Source organism: Scomber scombrus, chromosome 1, assembly GCF_963691925.1.
Source record: "Scomber scombrus chromosome 1, fScoSco1.1, whole genome shotgun sequence".
Classification (NCBI taxonomy): Eukaryota; Metazoa; Chordata; class Actinopteri; order Scombriformes; family Scombridae; genus Scomber; species Scomber scombrus.
In genome coordinates this window covers 28,456,876-28,475,264 of record NC_084970.1, presented here as the reverse complement: position 1 = coordinate 28,475,264, position 18,389 = coordinate 28,456,876, and the positions used below count along the sequence as shown (strand labels likewise).

General features: G+C 39.7%; 1 protein-coding gene across 1 annotated transcript in view; it reads right to left on the bottom strand.

Annotated features, from left to right (window-relative positions):
- Nucleotides 1-1,148: 1,148 nt before the first annotated feature.
- uacab (uveal autoantigen with coiled-coil domains and ankyrin repeats b) overlaps nt 1,149-18,389 on the bottom strand; it is a 46,343-nt gene continuing 29,102 nt past the window's right edge. The window contains exons 3-19 of the mRNA XM_062424966.1: nt 16,652-16,740; nt 14,648-14,712; nt 12,978-13,035; nt 12,524-12,594; nt 12,039-12,145; nt 10,842-11,023; nt 10,036-10,073; nt 9,572-9,625; nt 9,271-9,378; nt 9,101-9,133; nt 8,537-8,629; nt 8,007-8,037; nt 7,847-7,896; nt 4,918-7,632; nt 4,462-4,614; nt 4,218-4,283; nt 1,149-3,538 (exon numbers count right to left, since the gene is read on the bottom strand). Coding sequence (XP_062280950.1) covers nt 3,467-3,538; nt 4,218-4,283; nt 4,462-4,614; nt 4,918-7,632; nt 7,847-7,896; nt 8,007-8,037; nt 8,537-8,629; nt 9,101-9,133; nt 9,271-9,378; nt 9,572-9,625; nt 10,036-10,073; nt 10,842-11,023; nt 12,039-12,145; nt 12,524-12,594; nt 12,978-13,035; nt 14,648-14,712; nt 16,652-16,740 — 3,985 coding nt within the window. The 3' untranslated portion in view covers nt 1,149-3,466. The remainder of the gene's footprint in view (nt 3,539-4,217; nt 4,284-4,461; nt 4,615-4,917; nt 7,633-7,846; nt 7,897-8,006; nt 8,038-8,536; nt 8,630-9,100; nt 9,134-9,270; nt 9,379-9,571; nt 9,626-10,035; nt 10,074-10,841; nt 11,024-12,038; nt 12,146-12,523; nt 12,595-12,977; nt 13,036-14,647; nt 14,713-16,651; nt 16,741-18,389) is intronic.

Here is an 18,389-nt window from a genome sequence, read left to right as displayed (position 1 = left end):
AAAAGCAACGGGCCAATTCAACCACATTGTACTTTTTAAATGGAAAATTCCCCTGCGCTCAGCGCCTGCATGCCATGCATTTATCTGAAATGAGATAACTGAAGCAGCCTTGACCTCTGTTGGAGGGGGGAACATCTCAGCATCTCGTTTAAAAGAGCTTTAATGAAAAATAAATCTAGTGAAGAGAAAAAGAGCAACAGACAAATCAATAGAGGCACAGGCTCAAAGATAAAAGTGAGCGCAGTGTGCCAAAGAGCTACTCGCTCTCATTCCTGGGTTGATTGTACTTAAAGTGAAACCACATGAACGGAGGAGTTCCCACAAGGGAAGTAAGTGCGTGGAGCTAAAAGTACACATTCACTCTATGACTGACTTAAAGCCCCATGAAATCTTGGTTTCAAATTCTCTGTAACATTAAATATTCATAACTGAACAAACAACAATCAAAGTTAAAGTTTTGAGAGGGAAACATCAAACGTTCTTACTTATTACAGTTTTAACACTCAAACCTCAGCTAATCTGCTTTATCACGACTGTGGATGTGGTTTGATCAGATTTAATTTACAGTGGTTTTGAAATATAAGCAAACAACCCCACAGCTGTCATCACTTTGATTCAAATATTGCTTAATCCTGATTGGTGCATAGTTATAACACATTTTTCAAACTGTACGTGAGACGACCGCAGGAAAAAACAGGATGTTGTACTAACAGTCGCTAATTAGAACTACATACAGAGAATAGCTGAGAATGATGGGGTCATTCATTTTGCTGATATTTGGTCACAAATCAAAGTTTTTGACAAATTAAAATCTTGACATGGAAAATGTATTGATGACCAAAATAGTTTTGATTTATCCAGAAGTCGATATGAAAGTCTGCACGAAGTTTCATGGCATTTTATTCAAAACAACAAATGTCGATCTGCTGGTGGTGCTAGAAGGAAAGTCAGCAGATCACTAAAGTTATTAAAATGAATCCTTTCGGCAACATGGATAAAATAAATTTCACACCAATCCACCCAATACATGTTGAGATATTTCAGTCTGGAGAAAAGTGTTGGACTGACTGATTGACATCAGCTAGTGTGGCTACTGTGGAATAAAGTTATTATAACAAAATACACCAAACAATGAATGTAGTTTTCTATGTTAGGCACTTTTATTGGTTTTATTTTACTGATTCACAAACACAAATACTATGCCAACGAATACAACCAATTTAAACAGATTTATTTAGATATTTAACTGCATTTAATTAGTAGTTAATGTTAACAGTAGAAGAAATATCCAAAAGAAAGATCAGAGTTAATCCAAATGTCTACATAACAAAATTCAGTAGGTTTGGTTTTCTAAAGTAACTGTTGTAAACAGAGTATTTGGCCAAAGTATAAAAACAGAGAGCAAGAAATTTGTTTGAAGTTGACAGGAGTGCTTCAAATAACTTTTAAGGGGTGCCTATCAACATAATTTAAAAAGGGATCTATTCTATTCGTAAATGGCATCCTATAGTAAATGTTACCCTGAACTTGTGTTTTGTGCCGTTCTACTTCCAGACCTGCTGAATATCAGAATTGTCACACTGTAGTACAGTAATCAAAGTAGTACAAAGCTATGAAAAATATGTCAGTGTAAAGGCACGAGAGACTTGCTCAACAATCACAACACCACTACACTACACCATGAAGAGTCACAAAGAGCCGGCTCAGGGGTACGCAACCCTTTTTTTCTAAGAGAGCTGCAAAGTGCACTGCTGCAAATATTAGGATTGAGATAAAGTCGAGCTCTAGGCTGAGACTTCTGCTGTCTTTAAAATGTTTTGGTTTTAATGTAAAGTAAAGCAAAGCAGCAGATATTAATAGTTAAAAGTTAGTTTAGTTTAAAACCTTATTTCAGATTCTCTCAACTGTCTGAGATTTCTATTATATTTTCTTAGTGTTTAATACCGGCATGCAGACGATGCAGCTACCAAAAACAACAACTGCCTACCCCTGGGCCACACTGATTATTACAATTTCATCAACTTGGCCTGCCAAGTCTCACCACTAGAGGACACTCTGGTTTCAACAAAAGGACCACGACCCACTGCAAACTGTAGGACACAGCAAGAGATCTCTACTCCACACCCCCCTGACTCAAATCCAGCATAAACCATGGACAGTCTCATGTAACCGTCATACTGTAACCGTATGAGTGACATAACTGAAAGCTCTCCCACATGTAACACATTACTATCTACCATCTACCTAAATGGAAGGTAGTTTTTAGATTTGGATGCTGTCTTTGGTATTTGGATTATTCTGAAAACACATGCTCTAGTTTGGACCTCCAGAAAAAGATGGTAACTGTGCCCAAAGCAACAACATGAGAACAGTCTGACTCTAACATCTCACGCGAGTGGCTTAAGTGTTACAGCTGAACCTGAACATGCCAAGTTTAAAGGAAAGGTTCACATTTTTTTCAAATCAAATCAAGTCTGTGCTGTATGTGCTTTGAAAGACTCATTGGTCACTGTTATCGTTCCTCCTATGCAAAAATGCATCCTGAAGTTAAACACAGGCTGAGGAAACACAAAGAGCAATCTCTTTAAGGTCAGTATTAACAGGAGGAACAAATACAGAACCAATAACTCGGGAGTGTTGTATTGAGGTTGACTTAAAAATGAAAAAAAGTGAACCTATTCTTCAAATTTCAGCAAACATCACGACACTAACATACTGTATGAGAGCTGACTGTCAGGTGGGAATGTGAAAAGTGGTCTTTGTGTTAAAGAGAGAGTTATCTATACAGGAGGGGGCACCTACATTTTTAAATGTTTCCCATATTACTGAATATAATGGGTTAATAGCAATGCAGAGATTTGCATTATAATTCTTTAAGATTTGACAGAAATGTGTGTAATTGCACCATCACACACCTGAAAGCAAAAACATAAATCCTCCATGTAGGTTGATGATTTAGTCCAAATGATTTCACAGTTTGATACAGGACATTTTGAATTAATTTGTCGGCATTTTAATGTAAACAGAATTTGGATTTCCTGTTTTTCAACTGAAGTTCAAATAACATATTCGTCTCTGAAATCTACAGTTATTCACCTACAGCCACAACAAATACGTTTAGATATTTGGGAACTGAAGTGTAGCCGTAACACACAGAAATGTATTTCAGCTTCAACGGCTTATTTGGAGAAGTATTGCCTGAATGACAGACACACACACACACACACACACACACACACACACACACACACACACACACACACACACACACACACACACACACACACACACACACACACACACACACACACACACACACACACACACACACACACACACACACACACACACACACACACACACACTGGGCACCCACAGGGGCCACAGCAGGTACTTTCTGCAGCAGAGGATATGAGAATGGTGAATTTGAGTCAGCAGGTAGCATCATATTTGGTTGGAGGAAGCTTTAACACACAAACTCCTGTCTCATGCGGATGATCTGTAGTAAGGCAGCTTGGACATCCTCATCCATGTGGCCCTACGAGAGAAACACAGTCAACAACGGGCTCCAGTTAATCCATCTGTCCCATTTTTAAACATTTAAAGCTCAATTCTCGGCTCCTATCATTTTGTGCTTCAGCTGACAGCTATGGTGTAAATACCCCTTCATATACACTAAGCATGCTGGCCTTCATGCTCTGAGACTCCCTGCTTCAGGATCTGAGACTCAGGCAGAATTAGCAATATTGGTTAGATCCTTTCTCAAAAATCCCCTCTTCTTTTAGTTGTATTATGGTGTATGGTATTTAATTTGATTCTCTGTATTTTCAGTGGCCTGATTTTATTTAAATTATAGTGCTGAACTGCTTTATCTTGATTTTTCTGTGAAATCCTTTTTCATTTCCCCCCCTCAATTTTCCTCCTTGAAAACTGTTGTATAGATAACATTTATTATTATCATTTGTATGTATTTATTGTATAAACAATTTGGGCTGTGTCTATACTTTGTAGTACCATGTTTGCCTTTTTGATGTTTTATCTATTTGCAGCTTTCTCCCACAGGATTTCTGACCATTAATTGATAGTTTAATTAATTGATACTACTCACAGAAATGTGACAAACTTTTTCAGAGCATGCTCTATAATTTCGTTTCAGTTGATGTCGGACACCAAAGAGTTAACTCTCAGTTCAATAGAGACTAATGAGAGAAACTTACCTGTGCTGCACTGAGAAGATGAGTTCGATAAATTGAAACCACCTCTCTGTGTTGCCTCTCAGCATCCTTAACGAGAGAAACAGGCAGAGAAAGAAATAAAGAATAATGTTTTTAAAATAACAAATAGGCAGAGTGGCAAAATCATTCTACTATACAGTGTAGCTAACAGTCTATAGTGAAATATGCATATATTTGCATAAATTACTCTGATACATATTTGAATGTGTGATGTGTGTTCACTCACAGCCAGCTGCTGCTGTAGGCTCTTGATCTGTGCTTGAAGAGTGTCGATGTGCAGCGTCTGTCTCTTATGGGGGGCGTTGCTTGTGTATGCCAGCTGGGACAGTCCATTCAGTGCCTGCTTCAATCGCTCAACGTCTGTCAGCAACTCTGTGATCTGACACACACACATACACACGGTATCATTAATGACACATAATTTATACTTTTACCAACCACACAACAAAACTAGACAAAAATGTGTTCCTTAAAGAAACAAATCAATGAAACATACCAATTTTGTTTTAAATGTAGATGTAAATTATGTATATATACTTTCCTGAATCTGTATTACACACATTGTTCCAATACCAAAAAAATATTTAAATACAGTTGTAAAACCACAAATGAGCACAGTCATAATAATTATAATAATAATAAAAATCATAATTCCATCAAATCTTTGTCACATTTTCCCTACCTTCTTGTCTTTGGCTTCAGTCTGCTGAGCGGACATCTGAATCCTCCTCTGAAGATCACAGATGGTGCTGAGTGACTCGTCGTATCGCTCTTTCAGCTCCCCAATTTCTCTTTCAATGGCGCGTCCCTTCTCCTGGACAGCCTCCATCTCTGTCTTGGCCTTGCTCTCACCCTCCTTTGCTTGAGATGCTTCCTGATGGACCTCTTTGCACTCCTCTGCTAAGCTCAATAGCTTGTTGCTCAGGTTGGCAGCCTCCTCCTCCAGCTGCTGCTTCTCTTTATTCAGATGGTTCATTTGGTCTTCCTTATAGCGAAGCTCCTCGAGAGCCTGGGTGGCTCGAAGGAGCTCAGATTGGAGAGCAGAGACATCCTCGGCCCTCTGTGTGTTGTTCTCCTCCTCTTCACGAAGCGCCATTCGGAGTTTGGCGACTTCAGCCTCCAGGGCATCCTTGGTCGTGACCTGTTGTTGCAGCAGAGAAGCCTGATCCCCGCGGCGTTCCTCCAGTTCTTTCTGCAAGGCACAAACCCTCTGGGCCTCTTCCTGCTGAGACTCTCTTGCTTTCTTGCAATCAGCCTGAGCCTGCTGCATGGCGTCACGAAGGGCTTGAAGCTCCGTGTCATATGTTGTTATCCGAGTCAACTCCGATTTCAGACGCTCCTGGAGATTTTGGATCTGAGTGTTGCAGAGGGTGTTCTGGTCTTGAAATTCAGTTTTCTGAAGGGTTATCTCTTTGTGCTCCTGCTCCAGGTTGACCAACTTCAGAGTCAATTCCTCACATTTGCCCTTGAACTCTGCCTCAACTTCCTTCTGCTTTTCACTAGAAACAAGAGCAGTGTCTAGTCTATGTTGAACAGATTCGATCTCAACTTTTAGTTTCTCTTCCTCTTGTTTGTTGCACTCTCTGGCAGATTTCTCTTTGTTATATTTCTCTTCCATTTCCAGCAGTTTGACCGTTAACTCCTTCACCTGCGTACTGTAAGAGTTTTCCTTTTCCTCAACCGCTGTCAGTGGGATAAACTTGGACTGAATGGCCTCCTGTATGGTATCGAGTTCTTTCTTCTGGGCCTCCAATTCTTGAGTAAGCTTTCCTGTTTCCTCCTGGGCCAACATATGCATCGCTGATACTTGGTTTGCTCTATTCTGTGCCTCAACCACAGCAGCGTTCAACCTGTCTGTGATTGATTTGTGCTCTTCTACACTTATATAGTCTCTTTTCATCTCCAACAGAACCTCTTCCAGCTTTTCTTTCAACTTGTCGTTTCCTTCTTTCACATTCATCAATTCTTCTCCACTTTCTTTTTCCTTGGTCTCCAACTTCAACTTCTCAGCTTTAACACTCTCTATAATGGAACTTAACTCCATCTTCATTTGTTCATGCTGCTGTACGGGTACATACTCTCCCTCCAGGCTCTGTTTCAGAGTCTGGCTCTGTGCAGTCAGTTGTACACACTCGTTATCTCTATCTTCACATCTCTTCTGCATAAGTTCAAGTTTCTCAATCAAGTCGGCATTCTGAGAACTCAGAGCGTCCATTTTACTCTGGTGTCTCTCACTCACACCTTGGAGGCCGCTGATATTCTCCTGCAGAGTGGCCCTCTCGGTTTGAAGCTGTTGGACTTGCGCCTCTGCCTTTCCGTAACGTTCACTGGCTTCCACCAGCTTGTCCTCCAGTTCCTCCAAGGCATTCACCATGTTCATCCGAGCTTCATCGTGGATCTTTATGGGTACGAAGTCAGCCTCAACCCTGCTGTTGAGCTCATCCAGCTGCTCTCGTAGTATATCTCTTTCTTCCTCGCTCTCTTCAACCTCTTGAATTAGTGCCTGGCTTTTTGAAGTCACATCGACCAGTTTCCTTTTCAGTGAAGCATTCTGCTCTTCGAGAGCTGCCTGTATCCTTTGCTGCTCCTCAGAAGACATTGCCCCTGCTCCTCCCTGGGATGATGGACTATCTAGCCTTCGATGGAGCTCCGCCACCTCCTCTAGCACGCGATCATAGTCTTCTCTCAGCTCAGCAATCTGCCGTTCCTTCTCATCAACTGCATTGGTCAGCAGGTTTTTCATGTTGTCAAACTTTTCAGCTGGTACGGTGTTGCCATGTTTAGTCTGAACCTCCTTCAACTGGGCTTCCATTTCCAGTAGGGTTTCTGCCAGTTCATCTCTCTCTGCATTGAGAGCTCCCAGCTCTTCGCTCAACCTTTCAGCCTCAGCTGCCAGCTGGTTCTCGCTGCTCTTGTACTCTTCCAAGGCCTTCTCACTCTGTTTGAGACGATTACGAACCCGACCCACCTCGGCTGAGGCACCTTCATACTTGGCCTTTACATCCTGGAGCTGGGCACGCAGCTCTTCTGTTGCCTGCCCTCCTAAGTGCTCCTTAACTGCGACCACATGGGCTTGCAGCTGCTTCACCTTGCATTCAGAATCAAGCATCCTCTTCTGGACGTCCCCCAAGGCGTCCTCTAGTTCTTGAACCTGCTGATCAGCCTGTTTCTGGATGGTGTCTTTGCTCTGAACCAGTTCTTGACACTCACGGTTTTTACGGTTCAGGGCGGACTGAAGCCGAGCTGTCTCTTCCTCCGCAGCTTGTTGCCTTCTCTTGACAGCCTCAAGTTCACGTCGGAGTGCATCAAGCTCACCAGTGACGTCCCAACCTGCAGCGGCCTGATTCTTCTCTAAAGGTCTTGACAGTGAACGCGTCATAGCAGGATTCTGGAGCATCTGCAGATATTCATGATAAAAAATACTGAATCAACATCGTGTGTATTTGTATCAGTGAAACAAATACCAAAGAGAAAACCACTTAGGATCTGAATATTTGATTGATAGATTTATTTGTAATGTCAGTCATGCTTAGATACAAACTACTAACACTTTAAACACTGTATTCTTGATGTCTGCAAGTCATAAAACTGCTCCACAAATAAAAGCTTACCTGATCAGAATCCAGGCTGTGAGCTTGATGGACCAAAATGTTTTCTTTACCTTTAAAAGAAAACACAATTAAAATCATTACACTCTCTGCAGGTGAAATTCAAATGAATGTTTTCTACAGTAAATATTCTTAATATTTGAAGAAATTAAAGAAAGCCAACCTTTGATGACCGACTGCCCAGAGTAGTCCCCCTGTAAAAGCAGAGAAGCACATTACAGCTGCTTTTAACTCTTAAAAGACATTTAGTAATGTTATCAATCATGTAAACGATCGTGATACCAATGGCCAAAATACACCAGGCACGGTGATGCATCAGGTAGGCAGGGTGGAGTGGGTTTTTTTTAACCTGCTATACAGACTTCGTCTTTCTGTGGTCAGTGTAGCAACTTCAGTTGATTATAATGGACACACTTTGCTGCAGCAGACGTCTGTGCCTGGTGCATTTTGGCCGTAACACTATATGAAATACTACATTTATATATTTCTAAAACTTAATATAGGGTTCCCTACATTTATTCAACTGTTTCCTATAAGGAGACTTATTTTTCTTTCCACTGACTTTTGTCTTTAATTTTCAGGACAACAAGGCAAATAAGTCTGGAAAGCAATTAATACTGAAGATATGTATGATGTTGGAGATCAGAATATTAAAGCCTAAAATAAGCGATGAGATATCTATAAATAACTAACCAAAGTGCTTCTGAGCTGGACCTTGACAGTCTCCAGGCCTCGTGCCCCGTCCTCTCTTTCTTTGGCACTGAGTAACACCTTCAGCTGCTCCTTCTGATTCAGTAAACAAAACAGAGGCATGAGGTGAGTCGAGGAGGAGCAACTGCCTATCCAGACATTTTCAAATTAATATATAAATGATTGAATAATGCCAAATTACAGGAAGGCTCAACAGTCTAGTTTACAACAAACAACTATTCATCATCATGCATCCAAAAGTTGTTTTTTTAAATTGGACAGATACTTAGATAGTCTTTATATCTTTGAGAGTTTTTGGTGCTAATGCAGGTGCTTCAAGCTTCAGAAAGTTGTGGCAAAATTATCCTCCTGAGCAGAACAATATGCAAGCAATCTTACAGAGAACTGCCATTATTGATCAACCTTTTATCAAAGCTATCAACAATACTATCTGTGCAGGTTTCATGAATCAACTTTTTCTCCTTTAAATTTGATTCTTGCCAACAAATTTAAGACAAAATGTGAGTGAGGCCCAGTATGTCCAGGTGATCGTTTTTGTTTCAATACCTCTTTTTTAGTGTCTTCAACAGTCATCTTTTCCTGTAGATAAAAAAAGAGATTACACACAAAGTTGTCATTATTATTAATAACATAAATAATATTATTATTATATTTGCTTACTTTCTACCCTTTCAGCCACAGTACACCATATGCACTGACTGTAAGTCTATTGTTACCTGTGTGAGCTGTTCCTGTAGCATGTTGACCTGTTCTATCAGGGCCCTCTGATCCTGGTGGTAGTTCCTCAGACTTTCCTGCAGGGTGTCATTCTGCCTCTCCAGGTCCTAAAACATACATGAAACCACAAATCTTAACTTAAACCAATCAATTCATTTTTGCTGAAAGGTGAAATTATAATTGATCACAGCTTTAGAGTCTTAATCATCACTTTTAACTTTGGATGCAGAGAATTCAAGAAAACTCTTTTGAACTGAAGTGAATTTTCTTTTGCTGTTGGTGTAAAGAAGTTCTACTTACATGTATGATCTGATCCCTTCTGGTAACCTCTGCCTCTGACCTCTCCACTGAATGCTGAGGATGAGAAAGGATCTTTTTTAGAGCCAGCTTTTGAAAACATAACCTAACACTCACTAGATGGCAGTCATGTACAACTGAGCAGCAACTAACTGAAAAATGAAGAAGCTGTATTAAATGACAAGATGAAAATGATTTGAAAGGAACAACTGGTGAAAACACAGAATCGTGTGATGTGATTCTCACAACACAGGCTGCATGAGAAAATTATTTAACATATGTAAATGAAGGCTGCTGACAGGAAGTGTGACCTATTGTCAATAATCGCTTTGGGATACAGAACATTTCTTTTTCACATTTAAACAAAGGAAGTGAAGCAAAATGGCTACACAAATGTGACAATATGTATAATAATAATGTATAAATGGAGTTTCTTTACAATGGAGAACTGAATGCTGCATGATTACCTGTCGCTTCCACTGTTCAATCTTCGCAGCCTCTTTATCTGTAAAAAAACAAGGAAACAATGAGTTCAGATTTCATCTTTCCGCCCATGCCTTACCTAGATTTCGCTGAATGCAGGTACATTATGTTTGAGGAAAACAGTGCATCTTAAAAACTTTTTCAGGGAAAGGAATGCACACATAGACAAGATGACAACCAGTGCAAATATGCATTCAGAAAACTATAATGAATGTTCAGGCCATGGCTGCATGAGATAAGAACAAAACAGGATGTATTGAGCAAGACTTAACTGACTGACTTTAGGATAAAAACATCAGGATTGAAATCTAAAACAACTTGAAGATATGTTAACTAACCAAATGAGACTAAATGAGAAAGCATCAGGGCATCGGAGTTGAAGTTATTTATGCCAAACCGTCAATTAGCTTTCGAAAGTTTAGCTAAATGATGCCACACAATTTCCCACGAGTCAGTGAATTGACGATTTAAGTAACCAATATTGTCTTGTCTAGCTAAATATATCACATACTTGTCTCTCACCATCTAAAAGGTGCTTTACATTGGAAGAATTGCACGTACATGCTCATCTTTAAACCAATGTAGCAACAACTGTAGGCATCTATTTTTAAGTTGAGTTTAAGATTTGCAGTTTTAAGTGAATTTTAAAACTTTACTTTTTTTGCATTGGCGCTTCATTTGGTAGATATTCCTGCACCACGCTCATGCTGACAATGCTCCTGTATTTACTCCAATCAAATAGCTAAATGTTCTGACAAGTTCTGTCTCTGGTGGTGTATCGTCATCTCACCTCTGCTGGCCTTGTCGAGGTAGCTTTTGACGATGGCAACAAGTTCCTGGTTCTTGCTGAGACGGGCGTAGTGAAATGCGTCGTGACCCAAGCCGTCAACTGCCTTCACGTCAACGCCGCTCTTTAACAACACCTCCACTGCATCCTTACAGCCGTACTCGCAGCCCAGAATGAGCGCTGTCCTGAGAAAAAGAAAAAATGATCAGAATTAAAATGCACTAAATAGAAATGTAAAAATATAACTACACATTAAGCATTTAATTTATTTATCTATTCATTTATAAATAAATAATCCATTAGCTTCCACAATGAGGTGTCTCCTAATGTGGTCCACTACAGACACAACACACAAAAATCAACATTATTCAATTCAAGAGAAAAAGTGTTGTGTTTTCAATAATCAGGCAGCAAAAACAAATTGTTACAACCAAAGAAAAGTCTACACAGAAATATCTGTGCCAAAAACACAGACAAAGACAAGACGGTATGTTGAGATCATAAGTCTTTCTTTTAGCAGCTTCTTGAAGAATAGTCTGTTTTTAATCAGTTTAATATTCACGGGCAGCTGATCCCAGACAGAAGATGATTTATACAAAACAGTTATCATGCAGTTTGACTGCAGACTTGGACCACAGTTGTTGACTGACTTGAATGAGATTCTCAAATCAAAACATGTGGCCAATCGGACAATTTGTCCTGTTTTTTCACTACATCCAGATGTTTTATTAGATTTTAAAAGATTGTTTTGTTTTAAATGCTGCTGAAAAACCATAATAAATGACTATTGTAAAACATTTATTAAAGCACTGTTACAACATTAAATGTTCAATTAAACTGAGAATAGAAATTTTAAGATATTCCCAACATATAGAAATATGAATTTTGGCACTAGCATCTTTTTCTGTTGTAATTTTTTATGTCTCCCTTTAAAAAAAGAAGAAAAATATTCTGTTTCATGTTCTACTTTTACTGATATTTATCACCTGCATAACAGAGATTTTGGTTAATAAAGGTTTGTATATTGTAGGCACCTTATCAAAGTAAATGAGGCAAACAGCTTTCAGAAGTGTCTCGAATAAACTTTGATAGGTAGCACAAATGGCATGGCTGGTTGAAGTAATTAAGAGCTGCCTTTCTAAGGAACTCGGGTCAAAAAAGGTACATTCAAAAAACACCATGAGGGGCATTGTCTCTTACTTGTTCTGTTTGTCTCGGAGGGTGATATCAGCCCCTCGCTCCAGCAGCAGCTGACAGATGCGTGGGTGACACATTTGGGTTGCCAGCACCAGAGGTGTCCTGCCATCCTGTAGAATAGCCACAGACATGCACATAAATTCACACGTGTGCATCCAACCACATGATCACACACAGTTAAACAATCATAATACAGACCTACACAGTCCAATCCAAACAATCTATTTGTCTCTCACCCTGAAGATAACAGCTCTAATTATCCATAAAATGCACAGAATGCTCGTTCAAGTGGACGCTGTTAAAATTCATTGAATACCTTTTTGTGTTGCTCTAACTGACCTTACATGCACTAGCAAAAGCCTTGAAAAAGCAGGCTGATTGATTTGCTTCTTTACAACGATAACTAAATACATGAAACATAAGAAAAACACATCTGAAGAGACCATTACAACACAATGTGTGAAATGAAGTGAAAAATCGATTCTCACAAAATCACTAGTATTCACAGACGCTCCGCTGTCACAGAGAAGTTTCACACTGGAGGAGCAGCCAGCCATGACTGTGGAGAAGAAAAAAAGGAGTACAAAATGTAATCAGTTCGTCCCATTTAGGGCTGAAAAACACATAAACATCATCTGAGCTGCACAGGTATGCATCCAGGTGCGTCAGTTAGCTGAAAATCTAAACAAATATTATTTCAGCGAGTATTGTCTTTAAACTCAAGAGAACTTAAAAGAGCACTTGCTTCTTTTTATGCTGGAACTACTTATTTGTTAATGTGGTAAAATTCATGAGAACATCTGATTCCTCTGTGAAATGTCAATAAAAAAATATTATGCAAAAGTGGCATTTTAAAATGAGTATCATCAGTATTGTGCTAGACTAGATTAGACTAGAGTAGAGTAATTTGTAGTGTGGCGTGCAGAGAGAAAAAAGCCTCACCAGCATCATGTAGAGCTGTTCTTCCTTGTAGGTCCACATTTCCAAATGGACAGTTGTGCTGTGGAGAATAAAACAAATGTTGGCACATGAAGAATGAAGTAAGTTTGTTTTACTAGTGCCGAAAGGTCCCTCAGAGAACTGAGAATTTATAATGCTTTGAATCCCAGTAAATATCATTTTTTTATATTTTGGGGGATTTTCGGCCTTTATTGCAGACAGGAGTTCCCTGTGGAGTTTTTGTCCTCTAGAAATGCTATGGAGCATTTATTTTAAATTTTTTATGAGAAGGTGTCTAGTTTGTTTGTTTTTTGATATATGCTTCTCCCAAAAGAAGATGTAAATGCTTTTTTAAACAATGGTTTTAATTAAGAATAGTGTGACAAAACAATGCAATTCCCCCATTCTATAAGAAAATAATGTTGTAAAAGCATAAACAAAATACGATTATGTGAGCTAGTACAATAAAACCAGATAATGCTATTACCTGATGTGCTATTGTAGGTAATTAAAAAGACTGTGCTAGTGCTAGTCTTTGCGATATAAATGCGTAATGAAGCTACTATTATTACTCTGTGTGGCTCTGTGTTTTTTTTTTTAACAAAATGTTTGGTTTTTTTTGCACATTTTGAAACAAATTAGATTCATTTGATGGTTGACTGTATATGCATTTATATAGCAGATGCCTTATTTCGATGCAAACGATGCACAATTTTGTCAATTTTCCCAAAGACTGCGGTGACATCCTCAGGTATCCCATCTCAAATAAAACTCTGGATATAATTTATATAAAAATATTTATTTTTTAGTTGCGAAACAAAATGTGTCAAAACAATTTATTGTCAGTGGTTGGCAGTGGAACCTCAGAGGCAACAGTGGGCAGGTCATATTAGGCTAAGTGGTTCGTGTGACATCTCTACACAGTCAGTCAGCTGGTCGGACACCAGCGACTTTACCACTGTGGTGATGAGGGCATGCTATGAAAGCCTTGAGGACTCAATGCTAACAGGGCCCTGATGTTGCTGGGTAAGCTTGCCAGCCAGCTCTGGCCCCCCACTATAAAAACCCAACTCTCTATAGCAACAAGGGCCAAAAATTAGCAGCACGCTCAAATGACAAAGCGAACGGGCGGGGGGGTGGGCGGCAGAGGGGGCTGACGGTAGAGTATCGAGGGGGAAATCCTATACCTCACGGGTTTTGGCTGACGAAGGGAGATTGCGGGGTTGGTGGGGGGGCGAGAGTGTTGGCATCCAGCTGCTATGTCTGGTGTGATGACGGCACCAACAATGGACGGCAGGTTTGCAGAAGGGTAGGCTTGTCAACACCACTGACAAGCCCCTGCCAACAGCCATGACCTCCGTTAGATCACTGCCATACGAGAGATGGAGGCAGGGGGGGGGACTACAGCGCTATGAGGGCACAATATTGGAGAGATCGCCCTCTCATTGTAAACACATAAATCCTTCGGTGGGGCACAGTGACTCAACAGGGCCTACTGTTGACCGAGGATGGAGCGGGCTCAGCTGCCAGAACCGTTTGGTAATGATTATTTAAAGGAGCTGAAAGGGAAACTGCTCTGAGGATCACACATACAATACAGTGTGCAAATGCAAAACACACAAACATGAAAAACTGAAAAAAAGAGACTAAAATTGAAAGAACAAGCACTTTACCTGCAAGAGTTTCTGCACACAAAGAGAATGTCCATTTCTTGAAGCCAGATGAAGAGCGTTTTTACCTGGAATTGATAAATACAGCACTCAGATAATGACGTAAATTCACAATCTAGGGTACGCAATGTATATTTTTACAAACACCATACAGAACAGTACAAATATCATCTTACTGTACATATGACTCCAGCTGTATCACTTGATCCCAACAGCTGCTATACAAACAATATTTTTATATTCTGTTGACCAGCTGATGCTAAAATCCTTAAAGCCAGAGATCGTCAGTTCTTCTACTAAAGAGTATTCAACAACTATTATAGTTTTACATCATGTGGTTTTTAGTATTAATTTAGAGCTAATCCGAATAAGTGACCTGACCAGCCAGTAGGATTCACTAGTCCCATATCATGCATTTATCTCTCATCAGCTTCTCATATGTTCACATCATCTGATTGTACTAACTGGGTGCTCCACAATACTGGAACATGTGAATATTTGAGTACATATAACATTTAAAAAGGGAATAAGTATGCAAATGATTTGGTAACTTGTGGGTTTCAGAACTGATTTCTTAAGCTACTCTTTTCTTCGTGTCTGGTTTTGGGTAACGAGCAGTGACCACTTAGTCTCTGCTACCCACTGACGTGGATGTCCTGTATGTTTTGAATGTGCTGCTCAGTCAGTATTATGCCCTACAAGCTGCTGCCATCCACATACTCTGACCTCCTCATTAAGCCGAACAGAACAGGTTGTGGCTTACAATAGAAAACATGATTGTCAGTATGATACAATTAATTAAGCAAGTTTTGCTAATTAATATAATAAAGGTTTTTTATCGGCCCAGACTGGATAATCAAACTCTGAAAAACACTTATCTTCATTGGGTCACTGCTGGTAATTGAAAATAATTATGATCATTCTTGAGAGGGCCAGTCGCCCGCTCCCTTGCTGCTACTGACCTTGGTGTCATAGCTGCCATTGTGATTCATCGGGGGGGAAAATGGATGCAGCAGTGACTACTATTAACTGTCTCAACATACCTGAGGTTGTGTAATTCATATGGTAAACCTACAGTGTTCATAATATGGATATGGTAAAATGTAACACTTTTATAAAAAACATGATTCAGATTAAAGTATTCTTTAAAAAAATGTTTTAATTAGAGCAGGAAGCTACATCATAGCAACAGGAGTAACTGTAATTTGCTGCTTCTATCCTGGCACTTGCTGACTGAACGTTTTGTCCAAATTGTTTCTGAAAATAGGGATGGGTCATTATTCAGCCTAATGTAAGCCCACATTATACTGTCATAATGAAGAAAATGAGCACATTTGCTACCGAGCAGCACTCTGCATAGTAGATGAATAGAAATAGTCCACTAATGAGATCCATTTTCTCTCCAACACATCCTCATCTCATTACCACAAAACAGACAACGTGCTCTGGCACTTAACCTGCATGAATGTATAAAATCAGACATAGTAACAACAACCTATATATAAATGATGTCACACCTTGGGTCCAGTATGAGAGACCAACATGCACAGTGTGGGTTGTTTTTTTTATTCATGGCAATACAACACACAAGCACAGGCCAAAGACTATGGAGGGGGTCAACATCTATATAGTGGACTGACAAAGAAACTGCTTCTCTGGCCGCTCAAGTGTTTGCCAAATATAATACAACATATACTCTACTATATACTATACTCAACTATTGTCAGTTTGTAAAGGTACATTCAGCTAAAACTAATTCAATCTGATGCAACAGCTCTGCAATAAATGTTACATTTATGAAGGTTATAATGTTCTCTTATTGTTGAAACTGTGTTAGGTGTTCATTCAACTGCTGATGCTGTTGATTATGCTGCTGTTGAATTGAATTATGCTATACTGAGAGGTTAGGGATAGTCTTACTGATATAAAATAGGTGAACAAAATATTAAAACTTCTCTCAGTATGTAAATACAGCACCAATTTGCTGCCCCCCCCTCCTGAACTCACCAGTGGCATCAGTTGCAGTGATGTCAACATTGTGTCCCAGGATGAGATTGAGACATTCCAGGTGTCCTCGCGTTGCAGCCAAATGAAACCTGGGAGACGAGAAGAGAGATGGAGAAAATGTGAGCTCGGACTGAACGTCAGGACAGGAGATGGTAAAGAGTAGAGAAGGGCAAGTGAAAAAGGGATAGGGTGTACAGAGAGGGGTGTAAGGTGGTGAAACCTAAGGAAAAGACAGGGACTGCAAATGGACGTCTGGCTCCTAGCTATCAGCTACATCAGCATTCTGGAGGCAAATAACAAGAAACCTCGGGGTCTGTAACTACTCCATGGCAACCAGAGGAATACATAAGCACCGTGTTGTTGTATCAGCTTCATTTATGTATGTGAGGATGCCATTAAAAGTGCATTCGGGCTATCAAATGATTAAGAAAAGGCAAATTACTTACTTCGTTGTTTTGCTTTCCATCTCGCCTAATCTTTGTTGTCTAATTTTATTCAGGCTGAGGGAATATATAGGAATATATAGAAGAACTATAGAGTTACCGATCAGGGTTCAAGTTAAAAATAGTCTTACTATTACATAATGATGATATTTAGCAGAGTTACACTAGTTTGTTCACATGTGGTTCACAGGTTTGTATGTTTGCATGGTAACAACAACATAAGCTGATTTATTTTATTCAAGTTATTTCTAAAATGCATTCTTACCTCAGAAACAGCAGTGGAAACTTTAAAACTGAACTTTTAACACAAAAAGATTGAGAAACTGAGCGCTCACTCTGCTGATATCATTGAAACTCTGAACTGCTACTAAACGGACCTTGAGGTGCGATTGTTTCGTCAATTAAATTTTGAATTGTCAGAAAGTCAGTTACTTTGTTGATTAAATGTTTACTCAATTAAGCTGTTTACTACTGCACATGCATGCCAACATGTCTTTAATTGTCACTTTTGGCTGGAAACATTCTTGCTCCTTGTCTCTGATTTAACCAACTGCTGCACTGCCGCCACTAGCCATGAGGATCTGCAAAGCACTTCTGTGTAAACCAATCTCAGTCTGTCACCCATCAAGTCACATGAACCCGTTTATACACTAACCCTGAGGTATCTGCCAAGGAGACAGCTAGGCTGCCACCTCAACACTGGTGCGGGTATTAAAAGCCGTGTTGATGGCCAGGAGATGCTGGTCCTCGGGGGAGCAGTGGAGGGTCTTGACCTCTCGGGGCAAACGGCAGACAGGAAGCAGAAAAGAGCTAACCAAGTTGGGGGGTTTGAGTAATGTGACTTGTCAAGTACAACTGTTCATGAGCCACGGCAGAGGTAAATGCTTGTGAACAAAGTCAAAGATACATAGATGAAAAGATAGTAGTGGATAGTGGTAGGGGATCATGGCTCTCAGTGTTCACTCACTCTCACATGAATAGTCATTCTATATTCATATCACAAAGAACCAACAGCTGCAAAGGTCTTTTAGACCAAAAGTCATTTAATCACAACTATGGAAACAAATGAAATAGATTTGTTTTTTTTTACCCAAACCTTCAAGGAGACTTGCATGCAATCAAAATAGTCCACACTTCCTTGGATAAAATGGTACTAACAGTGGTCAGCACGGTCAAATGGACAAAACAGAAAATGTCTGATATTGACCAAATACAAATAATTTACTCAGTGGAGGTGCATACTGCTACCCAGCTGCAGACTTCTATTAAATGGTTAGAGATACATTTTGAGAGAC